This window comes from Poecilia latipinna, unplaced genomic scaffold (assembly GCF_001443285.1).
Source record: "Poecilia latipinna isolate Pla-1442-1.1 unplaced genomic scaffold, P_latipinna-1.0 Scaffold450, whole genome shotgun sequence".
NCBI classification, from domain to species: domain Eukaryota; kingdom Metazoa; phylum Chordata; class Actinopteri; order Cyprinodontiformes; family Poeciliidae; genus Poecilia; species Poecilia latipinna.
In genome coordinates, this window is record NW_015113066.1 from 89,569 (window position 1) to 107,894 (window position 18,326).

The 18,326-nt window shown below is 35.7% G+C and overlaps 3 protein-coding genes across 5 annotated transcripts in view; 1 reads left to right on the forward strand and 2 right to left on the reverse strand.

Annotated features, from left to right (window-relative positions):
- Positions 1-2,494, reverse strand: part of ttc13 (tetratricopeptide repeat domain 13) — a 22,537-nt gene extending 20,043 nt beyond the window's left edge. The window contains exons 1-2 of one of the 3 annotated variants that reach the window (XM_015038730.1): positions 2,230-2,494; positions 324-421 (exon numbers count right to left, since the gene is read on the reverse strand). In XM_015038730.1, coding sequence (XP_014894216.1) covers positions 324-421; positions 2,230-2,398 — 267 coding nt within the window. In that variant the 5' untranslated portion in view covers positions 2,399-2,494. The remainder of the gene's footprint in view (positions 1-323; positions 422-2,229) is intronic. The other 2 variants (XM_015038729.1, XM_015038728.1) reach the window with 2 other exon arrangements.
- Positions 2,495-3,262: 768 nt separating this feature from the next.
- arv1 (ARV1 homolog, fatty acid homeostasis modulator) lies at positions 3,263-6,015 on the forward strand. Its single transcript, XM_015038712.1, has 5 exons — positions 3,263-3,426; positions 3,677-3,796; positions 4,433-4,586; positions 4,810-5,034; positions 5,693-6,015. Exons 1-5 carry the CDS (start codon positions 3,328-3,330, stop codon positions 5,815-5,817), a joined length of 723 nt encoding a protein of 240 aa, XP_014894198.1. The 5' UTR covers positions 3,263-3,327; the 3' UTR covers positions 5,818-6,015.
- A 5,492-nt stretch (positions 6,016-11,507) lies between these two features.
- Positions 11,508-16,722, reverse strand: fam89a (family with sequence similarity 89 member A). The gene is made up of 2 exons (XM_015038731.1): positions 16,294-16,722; positions 11,508-14,096 (listed from the first exon to the last, which is right to left on the reverse strand). Exons 1-2 carry the CDS (start codon positions 16,540-16,542, stop codon positions 13,812-13,814), a joined length of 534 nt encoding a protein of 177 aa, XP_014894217.1. The 5' UTR covers positions 16,543-16,722; the 3' UTR covers positions 11,508-13,811.
- Positions 16,723-18,326: the final 1,604 nt, after the last annotated feature.

Sequence of the window (18,326 nt, forward strand, 5' to 3'; positions counted from 1 at the left end):
TAAGAATAATCGATAGATTACTCGATTACTAAAATATTCGTTTACAACAGCCCTACAACAGATTACATCACTAAATCTTTTTAGTTTGTTTATTAAACATAGAAGCTCAACTTAATAAATGAAGACCTGATGCAGGCTAAATTAAACCGAGTTATTTCCATTTGCCTTTCAAATGAGTCATCAGCAATAAACGGAAAATTCAAAGCTGCAACTCAGCTGTAGCAGCTAAAAGCTCAGAGTTTTCTGAGTTTAGGTGGTATAAACTGGATGTAATCTGTTTTTTTAAACTAAGCAGTGGTAGATCTGATTAGTGTGGAGCTCACCAGGATTTTTTCAGCGTTGAGCGAGAAAACCGACTCGCACGGCGGGTTGCTTCCCTCCACGCAGTCTGGGTCCTCAGAATGTAGAACCGAAGACTCTGCAGAGACAAATGTTCAATTAGACAATACACACTGAATGTTCAAGGTGGAAGTGAATTAAAAATAGTACTGCTTCAAATACCAACTATTTTAGTAATCAATTAATTGATTATACTGACGATTAATCAATTAATCTGAACAGCCACTAATATCAAAAACAATACAGAGAAATTAGGGCTGCAACTACCGATTATTTTAGTAATTGATTAATCAATTATTCTGACAATTAACCTCTTTTACTTAATTTCTTTTGCAATAGAAAAGACACAAATATATAAATAATTTAATTCCTTTTTTAAATAAGAAAAATATTTGACTGTATAAAATCTAGAGCAATACTTTATAACACCTCTTTAATAAATTTGAACCAGGTGAAGCTAAAACTGGGTCACTTGATGACTTTTGGCTAAAGCATATTTACAGTTAACAGTGTTTTTATCTTGAAAGCAAAATGTTTAATTTTTTTGTACAATTTTGGCTTAATTACTGCTCTGAATATGTTGGGGTTTTTTTACCAAATGGACTTTTTTGAGTCTGTACGTTCCAGTTGACGACTATTTCAACAATCGATTAATCATGACTACTCCGATTAATCGTTTTATCCCTAAAATAAAGGATTACAAAACAACGAGGCATGTGTGGATAAGAATGCAGAGTTTTTATTTAAATAACGTTGAATCTGCTGGGAGCTTTTAAATCCGCCATTATCGGTTTCCTTTACCCATTTAATCCTGTCCAGGCTTGCAGGAGGGCAGCTGCCATGAGATAGACAGGATGCACCTAAAGGTCATGCAAATACACTCATCTAAAAACAGGAGCAAAGTGACCTATCCAGGTTTCTGGCCTGTAGGAGAAAACCACGCACAGCCAGGAAGGGTATGCAAACTCTGCATGGAAAACTGGGATTTGAACTGTCTCACTGTAAGATAATGGTGACCGCATAACTACTGAATGCAACAGGAGTATAAAGATAATATAAACTAAAAATCTCTGTTATATACAACAGAGAAACTAAAAGAAAAAGCTCTATTTTAAGTTTAAAACTGCAATTTGAATGAAGGAAAAAATACATCTAAATCTATTTGAATAAACTGAGTTTACACAATTGAGCTTCTAAAAATAAAATCTGCAAAGCTGGAAGAGACGCATCCCTAAACATTTACAGAAGATGCTGTAAAGACATTTCTGCAAACTATTAAATCAAGGGTTTAAAGTCAAATATGCAACCTGTGTTTTCATATTTTCATTTGCTATAACTTCACACTTAACTATTCTACTAAAACTGTATTCTATAGTGCAATTATGTGGTTAAATGTAAAGATTTGTCTTTAATAATCTCTTACAAAGGCTTTATTTGGTTATATTTGAATTTATGTCAGTTTCTGATGTAGTTCCTGGTGCGTTTAGATTTGTAGGAAATCTCTACTTAATGAATTTCCAAGAACAAAATGTCCTTAAAGCTGAATCTTTGTGAAACAGCAAACCTAAATGCTGCAATTACTAGCAAAACGCCCCAGAAGACCAAGATTGTCATTTTCTTTTTTTAAATTATGCAATTAAGAAATATGATTATTGTGCTGAATTAATCAAATGTGATACAAGAAGTAAACTACTCTTTATTCTACATGTATAAACTCCCTGGCCTCATTAACACCGACCTGTTATCCAGCCAGAGGTGACTTTCGTCAGCGTCTCTGAGCTGTCACTGTTTGTTGTTATTAGCCTATTAGCTGCTAAGCTAACCGGGTGACAGTTGGACCAAGCAGGACGTGGCAAACTGTAGAGAGGCAGCGATAGAGAGGCGGCTTACCGCAGTCCGCAGCGTAGTCCTCCCACTCCGACAGCGAACTGCATCCCTGTTTGTGGAGCTCGTTGTTGAACAGCGTGAGAGTGGAGAAGAACTCCGTGGAGATGATCCCACCGCACAGGTAGAGCAGCGACAGCGCTACCACAGCAACAGCCCGGCTGGCAGGGGCCATGTTCGGCTACATGAGTGACGGAAGCTGCTGCAAGTCAGAACTAGAGAGCCGCAATCTGAGAGCTCATCGAAACTACAACGTCCGAGCCGCTCTACTGCACGTCAAACCGGCTTTTCCGGCATGACGTCGAAAATGAGCGCTTCCTGTGAACACTTTCAAAATAAAACTGATGTTTGATCTTTCTATTAAATAGTATTTATTATTATTATTTTGCATTTCCTCTACCTAGGTTTCTAGGCAGAATAAATAATAATTAATACCATTACTGGTAATTGTTCATTAGTAATAATAACTAATAATATGAGGCGACTATATCGGAACATCTAATATAGTAGAAAATTGCACAGTGGTACAATATAATTTTTACTTTCTTCTTTTCAAAATTCTGACTCTAATCTCAGAAATTAAACTCATCCCCAGTTTTCTGACATTTATTTTTCATATCAGAAATATGATATCTAAATTATGGTTTTTTTTTTCAGAATTATGATTTTAATCAAACTTTAATCTTTTTTTTTTTTTTTTTACTTTAACACCAACATAAATCAGATTTTTTAAGCAGAATTTTTTATTTCCTTTGACAGACTTTAATATCAGAATTCTGTACCAGCAATGTAATCTTTATCAATCTTTATTGAGTAAAGCAGACACCATTTCTTTGAGGCATCTTCTGTGTCTGGTGATCTTCATTCACAGTTTTAATAGGCTGCTGGGTGATTATGTGAAAGCTCCTTGCAAATAAACCATCAACATGCCCATCTGTGGTCTGCCTGTGTATCAAATTACATTTTTACTGAGCGACGCTTCAAGTATACGGTTTCGAATTTGGTGCTTTTATTTTGAAGTCAAATGTGTACCGTTCCGTTTCTCTTCCGGTTACATTATTTTGAACTCTAGTTTTCTCTTCCTAGTTGTGGACAAATGTAAGAATGGGGAAAGAAGCATTTTACAGATGTGTTGAGTGCAACGAAAAGGCAGCGGAGCTTCACCGGGATTACAGCAACGGGATTCTGAAGATAACAATATGCGTGCGTTTATTTTTATTATTGTTTTTTTATTTTAGCTGTCAGATGGAAGATTTCTATGTGAGATCAACATAGCAATAGCTTTAATAATGTAAAACACGTCAACTTACTGCTTTCCAAAACTATATTAACGTCGGTAAATAGAAAGTTAATGATCCAAATAAATAGTCCTGACTGTTTATAACATGCCATAAAGAAAAACTAAGTCGTCTTTAATCGTCTGCTGTTGTTGCTCTGTTTTTCTTTCCTTCAGGAGTCCTGTCAGAAGCCAGTGGATAAATATATTGAATATGATCCAGTTATTATCTTCATTGATGCTATTTTGTGCAAAGCACAAGCTTTCAGACACATTTTATTCAACACGAGCTTAAATGTAAGTAATATTAGTTGTCAACATTTTGTAACTGGACATTTGTATCACTGCATTGTAAACATATTCAAAGGTTTTTACTTTTTGCTACAGGTGTAACATTTATTGTATTTGACTGGGATTTTAAGTGTTAGAAAATACTATAAGTAGTTAATTATTGCAAAGTGGAAGGAAAATTGTTAATTGTTCTTACAATTTATTTACTTTTGCAAAATGTGACTTGCATTTGTGTTCAGCCACACTGAGTTAGCTGAAAATAAAGCAGTGCTTCCATTAAATAAGAAATAAAATTAAAATCACACACAAGCTTGTTCATGAGAAAAGTCAAAACAAAAACAAACCACCATCCTCCGATCACTTCTTGTTGTCTTCTTCGGCGTTTTCGCCAGTAGTAACATTCAGGTATTACTCACGTGACTAATAGCTGCGGGGATCGATTAATGAGTTCGATTTGGCTGAAAAACCACCTCATCCTAGCACAAAACTTTTTTTTTATTTAAAGTTTATTCGGAATTTGTGCTATTTTATGATTAATTGAAACAGCTAGTGATACTTGTTAGCCTTTTTCTTGTGAACTCGGAGTAGAAATGTCTTTTCTCTCCTTTTCTACCCATTGCTTCCCACTCGGCTGTTCCGCAGATCCACTGGAAGTTGTGTGTTTTCTGCCTGCTGTGTGAAGCGTACCTCCGGTGGTCCGCGCTCCACGGCTCCGAGCAGAGCAGCGACCCGGCCGACATCATCCGTTACACCAAGGAATGGGAGTTTTACGGCAAGTTTGGATTAGCTGCCCTGGGTGAGATGGTTATACATATGAGGATTTTTGTTTGTTGCTCAAAATATTCAATAAATACAGATGTTAATGTGTCGATGGTAACCTTCAGTAGCTGCTTTATCGCAATTTTCCATTAAATTTAAGAAATGAAATTTATCTTTGTAACTTCAATTAATGGTTAATCATGCAAATTGTTTAATTCCCAACGTGTTCCTCCTGTTCCTGGATCCGGTGCATTTTGCAGAGCTGGCGGCGTTCTGCAGCGGCGTGCTGTCGTTCCTCTGGCTGTGGGAGTCCCGTCTGCAGGGACGGAGCGGGGAGCTCGACCTGCTGCTCAGGGCGCTGCTGCTGTCCTGCTACGGGAAAGTCCTCCTCATCCCGACCGTCATCTGGGAGCACGACTACTCCCCGCTCTGCCTGGGCCTCATCAAGCTGTTTGTGCTCACCTCCAACTCACAGGCCATCAGAGGTGAGAAGCGGCGATCGATTAATGAGTTAATCTAAAGTTAACTGAGCTCATCGATCGACTAACAGTTTATTTATTATTCTTAAAAACCTGAGTTTTCTCCTCTGCTTTGCTTGTATTGCCTTTTTGTTTATATTAGGAATGCAATTTATCAATTATTTAGTTATCTAAAGTTGATTGATCTTGTCTATCGACTAACTATCATAAGCGGCCATTTTCTTAAAAATCTGGGTTTTCTCTTGTAGTCCACCATCTTTTCATAACACAAAGGGCTACATACATTTTTCAAAAACTGCAGGTCTGGTGGCTTTTTGGTTAAAATTCGCTTGTTTTTCATTCAGTTGGTAGAAAATGCAGATGTTTTATTCAAGTAAGAGTAGAAATACTTCATAATAAAATTACTCCAGTAAAAGTAAAAATATAACAGTAAAAATACTCTTTAAAGTAATTATTTTCAAAAAGGCTTCTCAAGTAAATGTAATTAAGTAACTAGTTACTACCCAACTCTGATTAGAACTAATTTTAATCTAATAAACCAGTAGGTGACAATTAATCATGTCAATTAATTGATTGGATCCCTAATGAGAAATACTGTCATTTTCATTTTCTGCAGTAATTCCCTTCTTCTTTTGTTTGTTTTTTCTGACGCTGTTGTTCCCAGTGGTCCTGAACTGCAGCAGGCGTCTGTCCCTGGTGGCTGTTTGCTTCGGCCTGCTTTCAGAAACTCTCACCGCTCAGACCTGCAGGAAACTCCAGTGGAGCATCCAGGACATGTGGACATCTTAATTATTGTCTTTACCATCTTCAGATTGGAATATCTGTTAACTCAGAGATGGATTACCCGCTTTATAAAACTACTGTTTTCTCTTTTCGGGGTAAATTATTTGTTTGTATAATAGTGTTTCATCTTGCTTCATTTTTTCTTTTGTAACTTTGTAAATTTATCAAAATAAAGCTAATCTGAATCTATTGATACCAAATTGATGACCATGAGGTCGGGTTAGATTTGTAAAATGTTCTCTACACTGCAAAAGCAAAAAAAAATCTTACCAAGTATTTTTACAGTGCAAATATCTTGGTACACTGGAAAGGAAACTAAACTAACTTACAAATAACTTCTCAGTAAGTTATAGAAGTTTTTTAACTCAGTAATTTCTTAATGTTGAAGAAAAAGTTGTAATTCCGCTCGTCCCGTTACCTAGCAACGCCACCCAAGCCCGTCACCTAGCAACCGAGTTCTAGTTCCACCAGCAGATTATTTCACTTAGGAAAAATGTCTTGTTATAAATTAAATAATCTGCTAGTGGAACTTGTACTTTTTTGCCAATATTAAGAAATGATTGAAGAAATGAAGCTCCTATATCTTGCTGAAAAGTAAATTTTAATAATAAAAATAACTTTTATAAACTTTACATTGCATATGGTTATATTTGGAGATATTCAACTACAATTACAATTGGATGTATATATGTGTAAATATACAGTTACGATTGGAGATATAAAGGGCTTCATAAATAAAATGGATTATTATTTGTATAGCATAAACTATATTCTATTCTATTCAAGTTAGTTTTGTCTCATTTCAAGTGTATTAAAATATTTTCTCTAGAAACTAAACCAAAATTGCTTGGTAAGATTTTGTGTTTTTGCAGTGTAGGCTTTGTGCTTTCTTTTAACAGTCCAGAACATTAGTTATTTATTAATTAAAAAAAAACAGCTTATTAAGGGATGTTTTTTTAAGGTGAACAACAAGCCAAGACTCTTCAGAACGATTTTGGTGATTTTTTTTTTTGTAAGTAAAAACACACAGCCATCTTGTTTTCCAGGTTACTGTTTAACTCGCTCCAGTTCCTGAGCCACTCTCCAGGAATGACGTTAACAAACCCCGAGGTTGTAATTTCACTAGTCTGTCTGAACTGGAGTCATGCAGCTCTCTGCACATTCTTTTGGATTAGTGGTGAGATGCCTGCCTGTCTGACTCACGTAATGCGTGTAAACACCTAGACTGCAGGTTTAATCACAGAGTTCATCACCAGCTGCTGCTGCTTCGAGGTCTTGTTGAAAGTTTTTCTTTGCATTTTATGGTGACTGTTTAGGGCGTACCTCGCATCACGCTGCAGACATGTTGGCGTATTCCTACGCCAACATGTCAACACCAGATGCCTCATCATTCCAAAGCTATGCTACATGCGTAGCATTCCTTCTGTCATTAGCCTTGTTTACTGGTGTTATTACGGCAAGCAACAGAAAACCTGGATTTTGAAATGCAAAGTGATATTTAAATAATTTAACTATTTGAAAGTAACATCAACTGATAAGCACTAAATTTACAGTAAACAAGTTAAAAATTTTTATATCTTATATTTTCCCAACAGCAGGAAGGACTTAGCCTGTTTACCGACTATAAAAACAGTAGAGATTGTTTTTCATGTAGCATTTAGCTTGTAAAATTAAGTGTTATTTTATTGTTTACACCAGTTGGTGCTTTTGAGGAGCCCTAAATATCTGCTTCATTCTCATCACTTGGACCGAATCTGTTAGCGACACTAAGGATAAACGGCATGTTGAACTGCTTGATGGATGAGTTCATCCACATTGCAGGATTTATTTTTTCTAGAAAGTTAAAAAAAATGGATGTCAGAAAAAAATTTAACAATTTTTTGAAACTCAAGAAATTTTCATATTTTTTATAGAAAAAAGTTTTTTCTAGCCAATTTTCGCCTTTTCAAACTGAAATTTCCTTATTTTTATAAAATTTTGGAGATTTAATCTAAACTAAATTTCACAGTTTTTTCTAGCAACATTTCAACTTTTCATACTCAGAAATATTCAAGTTCTTTCTAGAAAATTTGTGAAATTAATTTCAAACTTTGCGAGTTTTTTCTAGCAAATTTGACTTTTCAAACAAATTTCTGAGTTTTTTCTAGAAAATTTCTGAAATCACAAATTTTCACATTTTTTTTAGCAAATTTTTCACTTTTGAACTCAGAAATTTAAAAGATTTTTTTGGGGGGAATGTCCTCCTTATTTTCCCTCTAAAATGCTCCTGTCGTATAAAGCAGCACCAGCAGCTAACTCACTGCAAATTTGATGTTCCAGTGTGTATTCAGAAGAAAAAGAAGCTTTCTGCCGATCCAAGCAGCTCTGATTTGTTAATCCACTGGAGAGAGTGAGGAGCACCTTCGATTTACTCTCTCACTCAAGATTATGGTAATCTGCTGTAATCTTCTAGCAGACGGTCAAACAGACTGCAGATAGAGAGACCATTGCTTCCAAATAAATGCATGCAAAGGACTGCTTTTATTTTTTAGAACTGAAATGAGTCCTGCATGACCCAGTTATTCATTACTTCAGAGGATTTAAGCAGCATGAAAATGTAAACAGTTTTTTCCTGTGAGCCTCCCCGCAGCAGAAGCTGCTGCATCAAAGCCTCCTGCTGCATTAATGATCAATTGCACTGAAAATGCATGAGCACACTGGCTTCTCCAGACCAAAATGCAGATTGGAGCATTTACATGCAAGTCAGATGCATCGGAGAAGTGGAGCAGCAGCAGAGCAGAAAGAGAAGCTGCAGCTTTACTGAGCCTGGTTGACGTTTTGGGAAGAAAAAGGTCGCAAGTTTAGTAAACCATACGAGTAAAAACCTGATACTAAGTGAATCCATGTCTGTGTTATTAAATGTGATCTGTTGTGCTTCCTTGAACAGGTTAGGATCGGTCTATGAATATTCTTTGCTCCAAATAATTCTAAGACAAGAAGTTTTCATGTAAAAATGGCTACAAATGAAGATTCATTCAACTTTGAAAAGCAGAATTGGAGCCTCCTGCACAACCAGCAAGAACGCAGTAAACAAGTGGTGTCTATAAGTGGACAACAGAATAATCTTTTCCAGCAGCCGTTGTACAGCGCATACAGCGGTAAAGCTAGCTGACTAAACGTGCTGAGGCTCTTGCTAGGTGACGGGCGGAACTCTGCAGTGGTTGCTAGGTAACGGTGCAACGCCTGTGGAATGTGGCTTATTAATCAAGAGGTTTCCGAAACTGATCATTTTCTATAGAACTAAATTGGGGCCATAAAGTTTGTTCAAAAGAAGAAAAAGAAAACATTTGAAACTGAAAAAAAACAAAAAACTTTTCAGTTACACATTTTTTTTCAGTTTCAAAGTAATTTTTCTGTTTAAAACTTTTTTTATTTTCTTTTGATAAAACTTTATGGCCCCAATTTAGCTTCATAATTTTCCTTACGCCAAAAAACATTGACTTATTGCAAAAAAAATAAAAAACAGGTTGGTGTTTTTTTTGTTGTTTTTTTTAAGAGCTTGATTTGTTTTTAGAAGCAGTAAAAAGTCAGTATAAAAACATTCAACATTTTGCATTATTGCTTTAAAACCAGCAATAATGAATAAATACCAACAGGTTTTTACGTAATTTGCTGCGAGATGGGTCTGCATCTCCCAGTAATATTTATTGTTTAGAGAGGTTATAGAAGCTTGATGTTGGAGGGTTTTTTTTATTATTCATGACACAACGACCCAAATGCTGATTCTTGGCATCCTCTGATTCCATTTTTAATCCCTCTAAATGTCTTCTGGTCCCAAACTACTCGGCTTGGGTTTATCCTGGGTTTCTTACCAGAACCAAACACAATTTACTGTGTATTAAGAAAAAATATATATTGCCACCCCACCAAACTAGAAGCCCTGGGCTACTGCCACTGTGAGCCTTTTTTTAGTCTGGCCCAGTAGAAACCATCACATCAGACCTGAAAACCATGGAATGACTTTATTAAATGTATGAGTACAGTAAGTATAACTGATACAACAGTCCAAGTAACAGTCCTGTGGTACAGAACCAGAGGAATAAACAGAACCTTCACATTTCCAGTTTGCACCATTGATTTATCTCAACAGATTTAAGCTAACAGTAGCCCAGCAGTGTCCAAAGTGTGGCCCGGGGGCCAATTATGGCCCTTAAGATAATTTTAACCACAAGTCAAGAGTGGTAAAAAGATAAAAAAATTTCCAATGAAATAGAAAACACTTATTGACCTCAAAACTGTGGAAATTGAAAATTTTTGTTTTAATAATGCAACAATCTAAAGCCCTTTTTGTGTTTTGGATCTTTATCGATATACAGATTTAATAAAAATTTAGTTTATTGTTGAATAAAAACAACAAAATCCAAATGAACTAATTTCATATTTTTAATTTAATGAATTTTGTAGTTTAAATTTACCAGGGAAGATATTTGGACAGATTTCTCAGATGTAACGAGTCAAATTCCTCCCTGAAGGCGATGTTTGAAAAAGTACCTTTCACTTAAGTTTCTACACGTCAGCGGCCGCATTGCATTCTGGTCAACGGAGTCCACTTTGGTCCAAATTATCAAGTGAAGAATAATAAGGCTTTTGCTTCTTTATTGTGACGCTTGTAACATTCAAAAACAAATCCATTCTGTGTGGGTGTTGGTACATTTTTACCCAGGCATCTGAAAACCCTGAGAAAACATTTCCAATATCAACATCCATTAATAATTAAAAAAAAAAAAAAGGGGAATATTTCGGCTGTTAGAGGAGTAAGCTGGTATTCGGTTTGTGATTTATTTGTACAAAGAGCGCAGTGTTAGCACGCAATAAATACCCTCAAATGACCCGAAGGGAGACGTGAACAGCTCAGCTTCCTGCCTGCGACACGTTAAAGCTGCCACATGTAGAGGATTAAAATCTGTTTTAAACGTCTCAGTTTAGGCTTTATATGTTCAGAAAACTTATATTATGCACAAATTTGAATCTATTTATTCTGTTATAGTTAAGCCACAGTCTGTCTTTTTTGCAGTAGGATCATCTCAAATAGAAAAACTTAGAAAAATATCAATTTTAATTTGATTAGTTGGACTTTTTCTTAATTCTACATGGAGCAGCTTTAAAACCCAAAATACAGACCAAACAATCACTGTGATGGAGTATTATGGTCACATTTCTCTGTTGATAGAGTAAAAAAAGATGAGAAAAGAGTTTATAGAAATGTCAAAATGTAAAGGAAAAGTATTCAGAATGTGGAGAAAAACAGAAAAAATGTTTAAAAGAGGGGAAAAAATAAATGTCGAGTGACTTCTGGCAGAAAAAAATATTTAAAAAGTGTAAAAAAAAACTGTAGAGATAAAAAAATATCAATACACTGAGAAAACAAAAATATTGTCTGACCATGAAAAATAAAATAAACTTCAAGAAAACAGGACAAAATGTCAAGAGAAAAAATGTTGACAAAAAAGTTTAAATGCAAAAGAAAAAAAAAACAATGTCAGGACAAAAATTCAAATGTAAAGGATAAGTTGAAAACTATAAAGAAAAACAATCAAAATCTTAAAAATAAAGATAAAAACCAAGAAAATCTTTTAAAAATACATTTTCACAAATAAAGTAAAGCAGCTGCTCAGAGAGAATTATGGTGTAAATTATGAAACATTGTTGCCAATTTTCTCAAAACTTACATTTTGACTTTATTTTCTAAATGTATTGTAAACTTCTTTGAAAATGGAAATCAAAACAATACAAGTCATGGTGATACTCCATCATACAATCCAAATCATCAACGGTCAGCGGTTCACTTTCCATTCGTGTTCAGGAGGAAGCTGCAGCTTTACAAAGGCACCAACTGTGATGACATCCAACAGAAAAAACATCTGATGGGGTAAATCTAAAGAAAATCCAGATTGTTGGTACAAAAACAATCAAATAAACAAACCAAACATTCAGTTTATTACATGATAAAGATTGAAAACATCTAGATTCTTGCAAAAGCTCGAGAAAAATTAGATTTTAACAAGTGGCAGCCATTTTGAAGTTTGTTTTCCAACATGATGATAAGGAAGACTGAGATTTAAAATGCTAAAATGTTTTTAAATTGTTGATTGGAGTCGATAAAACTCATTTCTTTGCAGGTAAGTAAATGAAAAATGACTTGATATGAAATGACCTACGGCCATTTTCCGGTATGAAATGACCAAAACTGACAGAAAATGAAACGGCTTTGAGGTGAAATGACCAGCAGCCATAAAAAAAACAAGCAAATACGAAGATTTAATAAATCTTATTTTCATAAATTTAGTGTTTGTGAAGAGAAAACTGCTTGTTTGACTGAAGAGTAACTTTAAAAACATTCTTTAGATGAGATAATTCATTCAGCACCTTTAACTAAATACAATGCAGAGAGCAGGACCGCCATTGGTCTGTGACCGACAGGTAAAAAACCAAAATGGCCGCCTGACCTGGAAGAACTGCGACTTTACGCGCTACAGAAGAAGGAAGACCGAGCAAATCAATCCAGAATGTGTTCGTCGACAAACATTTACGTCTGAAATAAGGCAGATTTACAGAAATTCCCCATAAATTAAACTTTTTTTAATATAAAGTCCCTCCGTCTTAGAGCTGGGCGATATGGCTTAAAGATCAAATCTGACTTTTTTCATCCCAGATCTGATTTTCATCAATTTTGTTGTTTTGCTCACTTACAGAAATTTTCAGTTTCCCGGTTTCTGAGTTGTACGACGGCGTATTTGGAAATTTTTTATTTATCAGAATGTAATCAGAAGAAAAAAAGACAATATTTTATCAGAAAAAACAACTTAAAATTGTGAGGAAAAGAGTTGCTTTAATGAGGGAAAAGCTTCAGAGCAACCAGGATTTGATTGTTTCAAAATCCTGGTGCTGTTAATTTATAAGTTCACAAAATGCTCATCTTTATTTCAAATTTCTCACAAAATTACGACTTTATTTTTGTATTATTTCCAAATCTACTGTAATACGACTCTGTTAATTAAAAACAAATAAACTGAAGCTTGGTCCTAATATTTAATCATGCAGTTGAATAATCTGTAAACAAGCTTGTCAAACAAAGATGGCCGCCCTGATATCACTCAGAATTACGGAAACCTGATGAGTGAATTAGTGGCAAAAATCCAGAATTTTCCAAGAATTAAATCCTCAAAAATGATCAAATCGATTTATCGCCCAGCCCTAAACCTTTCACTACAGTTCCAGAAGGAAAAAGAGGTTTAGCTGGATGTAGACAGTGAAATACGATGTTCAAATAGCAAGGCCACAAAGAAAGGTTGATTTCTGCTAATTCTGCTCCGACTTCCCACCAAACATCACATTTCAGGAATATGCCAACATTGCAGCTCGAACGTGCAAAACAGAAACATGATTACAGGTTTTACTTTAAAGTTTTGAGTGAAGTTCTGCTCAGTAAACGCTGGTTGTAACCGCAGAGAACGGACGCTACACTGACCATAAAATGTTGCACGAATCCTCCCTGCACAGGAAACCAGCTCTGCTCCGTTTACTGGAAGGAGGATCTCACCTGAAAAACATTTTACCGATGTAAAGTTCCTCTTCCTGTTACTGAAGAGTCGGAAATGCCTTTAAAAATAAAAAAAATCCCACCCTTCAGGTTTGAAGTCCAACTTTTCTGCCTGTACCTTTTGTACAAAACTTCCAAAGAGAGCAAAAAGAATAATAAAAAAAAGAATACTTTGTTATTTATATTATGTAATAAATAATAAAACTTTGTTCATATATTTTGATTATGTAAAAAAGAAAAAGAAAGTGAGTGACTGGCAGCTGAGTAAAGGAGTCCAGGTGATCTCAGCTCTGCAGACGGACAGGATTCCTCTTTGGCAGTCCGTTGCCGTCGGCAACCAGCCACACTCTTCTCACAGCTTAGCTCCGCCCCCTAAAAAACATGGATCCGTCTGCAGAAAAAACCCGCGCAGATCGAAGCCTCAGATGGCGACGTTGAAGGACTCCCAGCTGTCCTCCTTGCCGTTTTTGGCCGCCGATGAGGAGGCGTTGCCGTCGGCGACGTCCCCGGCGCCCGGGTGGTCGCCGGTGGGCGTGGCGCCGGGCTCCGCGTAGAACTCGTCGTCCTCGTCGAAGTAGCCGTTCTCCATCATGCTGAGGCTGGAGGCGGCGCTCAGGTCGTGGCAGCTGCCCTTGTACTCCTGGATGGACTCGTGCAGGGACCAGAGCTGGCACAGCAGCGACATGTCCTGCTGACGCAGACCCACCTGCAGGGGGCGCAGTGCACAGGCGGCCATTAACAACGGCTCGGGAAAAGGAAGCTTCAGGATGCATGAAGGGAATACGACGACACTGAAGATGAAATCTGAGCTGCTTCTGGTGAAATGTTGATAAAAACTAAAAACATGCAACAGGTTCTGCTGTCTGGGTTCACAGTTTTAAACAACCAGACCAGATTAAACAACAGGAAGTTCATCATTAATGAACAGGAAGTAGAAATGGCAAAGTCAGGATTTAAATAGGAAACTAGACAGATTATGGATGGATGTATGTATGTATGGATGGATGGATGGATGGATGGATGGATGGATGGATGGAGACAGAAATAAGCAGAACGAATGGATGCATAGAAACATCCAAACCTGGAAAATCCTTCATATCCAACATTTCTCCTCACTGCATAATAACTTTAAATAAAGCTCTAACATTACCACATTTATGTTTTTCACAAAAACAGTTTTAAAAACTAAAATCTGCAGAAACCTTCTGTAAAACCACAGAAAACCATCTAATGCTGTGATTTCAAGACGTTTTCAACATCAGTATTCATTATTTTAATTTACCGAAGCATCTAACTAGGGTTATAATTCATTTACAGTAATTTGAAATATTTTCTGAAATGTCTTCATTTGCACAGTGGTTCTTATGGTTGTGCAAATGGACAACATGGAGCTGAAAATCAGATTATCCGTGGAGGAAATGATGATTCAGACATCTGACCTCCATATTGTTTTTCTGAAAAAGGCATTTCACTGCGGAGCCGCGGTAACTCTGCATTGTTTTCACCGTCACAAACACACGTGGTTTTAAAATACAGAACTACTACCATGTCATTAAGCTATGTGAACTTCAGACGTTTAGCAAAAGACGGGCAGCTGCAAAACAAATCAATTTAAGCAGAGAAATTTGTTGCTGCAACACAAAAAAATATGATTTCCAGCATTTCTTATCATGTTATTGTTACAGAAATGGGTCATTGTTGGAAGAGATGTTTGGCATAAATACCCCTGCCTCTGGGAAAGGAGTGGAAGAGTTTCTGTAAAAACCTGTCAGGTGTTTGTTTACTGGAAATTCACAACTCCATACCAGGGTTGTATTTGGATTTTTATTTATAGTTTAGTTTTAAGAGTGTGTTTGCTCTTCAACAAAAACACCCTTAAAACTTTTTTATAGATTGAAAAAGTATATATTAGTTTTTTCATACTTTGGTTAATTTTTAGGTAAAGAAAAGAAAAAGGTGAAAGTATTTAATGTTTTATGTACAGTAATTGGGTAATGAATAATACACAGAAGATACTATTTTCAAAAGACGCTGAAAGGCAACTTATCCAACTTGTACGGATTAGGATAAGTGCCGTAATTTGCAGAAAACTGATGTGAACAGCCAAAACCCCGACTAATTTCAGTACATTTAGATAGTTCTATAAATGCACAACATGGTTCCAGTTTCCCCATCAATTCCTGCTTTTATTTTATTTCAGTTAAATGTTTTCTCCGTTTCAGTTTTTGTCATTTCTAGTTAACTGTAATAACCTTGTTTCCTACTGAACTATACGCTCATTCTCAACCTCACATTTCTTTTAGTATCTTTTGAGAAAGTGGTCACAGCTCAGGTTTTAATGTAACATTTAATGATTCACTTTAACCTTTAACGTCATATGTTACTGGTAGTGTTTCCCCAAAGGTGTTGAAATGGTAGTGAAATGTGTATAAAATCGGTAATTACGGGTTGTCGGCCATAACGGCAATATTTAAATCGGATTAGCGTATCCCTAATTTTTTTAATCTATGAACAACTTTATTAGTTTGACTTCTTTTCCTCTTTTCATTAAAATTCGTTATATAAAAATTACGATAAAATTGCAGAGTCTTATAAATAAAATCTGATCTGTTTTTAGCAAAATTTAGTTTTTTTTAATAAGAAAACTTTTACTTAAAAAATAAACACTACAACTGGAAGATCTATTTATAAAAGGGTCATGTTTAATTTATAATATATTCGAGCAGAATTATTAGGCGGATTGTTAGAAAAACGTGAAGCAACATAAAGCTTAACAACCGGAGTTTCCTTTCGGAGTTAATCTTGTTGAACAGGACTATTTCTCCGGGATTAAACGGCTTTCTCTCGGGTGAAAAAACAACAACACAGGCTCAGTGCAGATGAACACTCCCTGAAAACGTTACCATTTCTTTCCGCAGGAGAGCCAGGGCAGCGTCCAGGTTGGCCGGCTTGCTGGCCAGCAGGCTGTCGGCGTTGTTCCTGCCTCGGCTCAGGTCGTCCTGGATCATGGTTTTCTTCACGTACATCCTCTCCATTTCTCTCCACGAGCCGCCGCTCGAGTTCAGCAGCCCGCTCAGACTCTTCGGCAGCGGCGGCAGACCTTCGATACAGGCCATTCCCCCCGCCGTACCGTTCGCTGACTTGCCATTCATTTTTCCGGTGAGTTACTAAGTGAGTTCCGGCGGGTAATTAATAACTGAACGGTAAGTTGTTAAATCCGACAAACAGAGCGAGGGCGCAGCCGTCTCCAGAGCTGAACACACCGAGCAACAGTCGTGGCGTTCTCTGCCCGAGGCGGAGAGGGACGCTGCGTTAAGTTAACTGAACCAGTGACGTAACATTTCCGGTATGATGCTACAAAGTAAAAGCCCCAACTCCTTTCCCAATATTTAAAGGGATAGTACGGAGTTTTTGAAACTTATTAGTATTTTATTACGGAAGTACGACGGCGCAAGAGGGCCATATCAGATAGAGATAAAGGAGAACATTTCCGACAAAAAAAACTTACATTTTTTTAGATTGAGTTCAGAAAATTTCTAGGAAAATGAGAACATTTCTGAACTCCAAATGTTGAAAATTTGTGAGAAAAAAAACTCTGAGTTTGAGATTAATCTCATGAAAGTTTCTGAGCTTCAATAGTCAACATTTTGCAAGAAAAAACTGAGAAATTTTCTAGATTAATCTCAAAAGCATGCACATTTCTGAGTTTCAAAAGTCAAAAATATTTGACTACATAGATTTTTTCTTTTGGAATTGCATTTGTTTAGTTTCAAAAGATACACATTTTTACCTTTTGAAACAGAAATTGACAAAATATGTAAAATTGTATTTAAAAAATAATTGCAGAAATTTTCTAGAAGTCAAATATTGTTCAAGTTTTAGGAACGAAAATCTAGTTTTTCTAGAAATTTTCTGAGGATAGTCTCAGAAAATTTCAGGCATATTTTCAGCTTTTCAAACTCAGAAATTTCAAAGATTTTTGTAGAAAATTCCTAAGATCAATTTCAAAATTTCAGATTTTTTTTCTCTCACTAATTTCTTCAATTTTTATAACAAAAAAAAATTCTGAGATTAATTTCATAATTCCTGAGTATTTTTGGCAGAAATTTCCTGTTTGTCTTCTATCATACAGAAACATTTACCTGCCTGAGCTTAGAAATAAATTCAGGAGCAGTATCTCGTTATAAGAACGTTTCTTGTTAAAATGAGAAAACTTTCTTTTATAACACGAAAATCTTTAAAATTTTATAATGAGAAATTTTCTCATATTAATGAAATATAAAAATATGTTCTGACGAATTAAAACATGTCAAAAAACCCCAAGGAGGTGTTGATCCTCCTGTTTCTTAGAAAACGTTCACTCTCATGGACAAAATTTCAACTTTGATATTAATTTTAAATAGTTTTACAGTTTTGAACTAAAATATTCTGATTTATTAGTTCATTTAGAACCTGCCGTATTTTTTTTTCAACCCAAACTCTGTGAAGAACGACAGTAATTTGATTTCTAAAATATAATTTTATCCTTAAAATTATATTTCTACACACACAAATGTTACAACTATTACAAATCTGGTAAGAATTAAATAAAATTAATGTCTTTAAAGTCTAATCTTTGAACATTTTCTGTCATCAGAGAAAGCAACACAAACTTAATACATATTAAATCAACTGTCCAATATACAAATTTCACCAAACGGCTTTTATTTTGAAATTCTCTTCTGGTTGTTTCATGACTGGTTGCTGCAAGTCGCTAAAAAATTGGCTTTTGGCTGAGTAGTTAAATCCGCTTCCTGTCATTTTAACACAGAAGCTGCGAGGCGTTTCCCAACAAACACTTAGAAACAACAATATTCTCTTTTTTCCTTCTTGTTTTGTTTGATAATTTACTTTAGCAGGAAATGACTTGGATAGACATTATATCTAACTTGTCAGA

Bases quoted from the DNA above. Each gene is read 5' to 3' on its own strand.
- fam89a (XM_015038731.1), bottom strand. From the start codon at position 16,542: ATGAATGGCAAGTCAGCGAACGGTACGGCGGGGGGAATGGCCTGTATC. The intron at 14,097-16,293 runs GTAACGTTTTCA...CGCCCCCTGCAG, and splicing joins CTCTCCTGCGGAAAGAAATG to GTGGGTCTGCGTCAGCAGGA.
- arv1 (XM_015038712.1), top strand. From the start codon at position 3,328: ATGGGGAAAGAAGCATTTTACAGATGTGTTGAGTGCAACGAAAAGGCA. The intron at 3,427-3,676 runs GTGCGTTTATTT...TCTTTCCTTCAG, and splicing joins TTCTGAAGATAACAATATGC to GAGTCCTGTCAGAAGCCAGT. The intron at 5,035-5,692 runs GTGAGAAGCGGC...TGTTGTTCCCAG, and splicing joins CAACTCACAGGCCATCAGAG to TGGTCCTGAACTGCAGCAGG.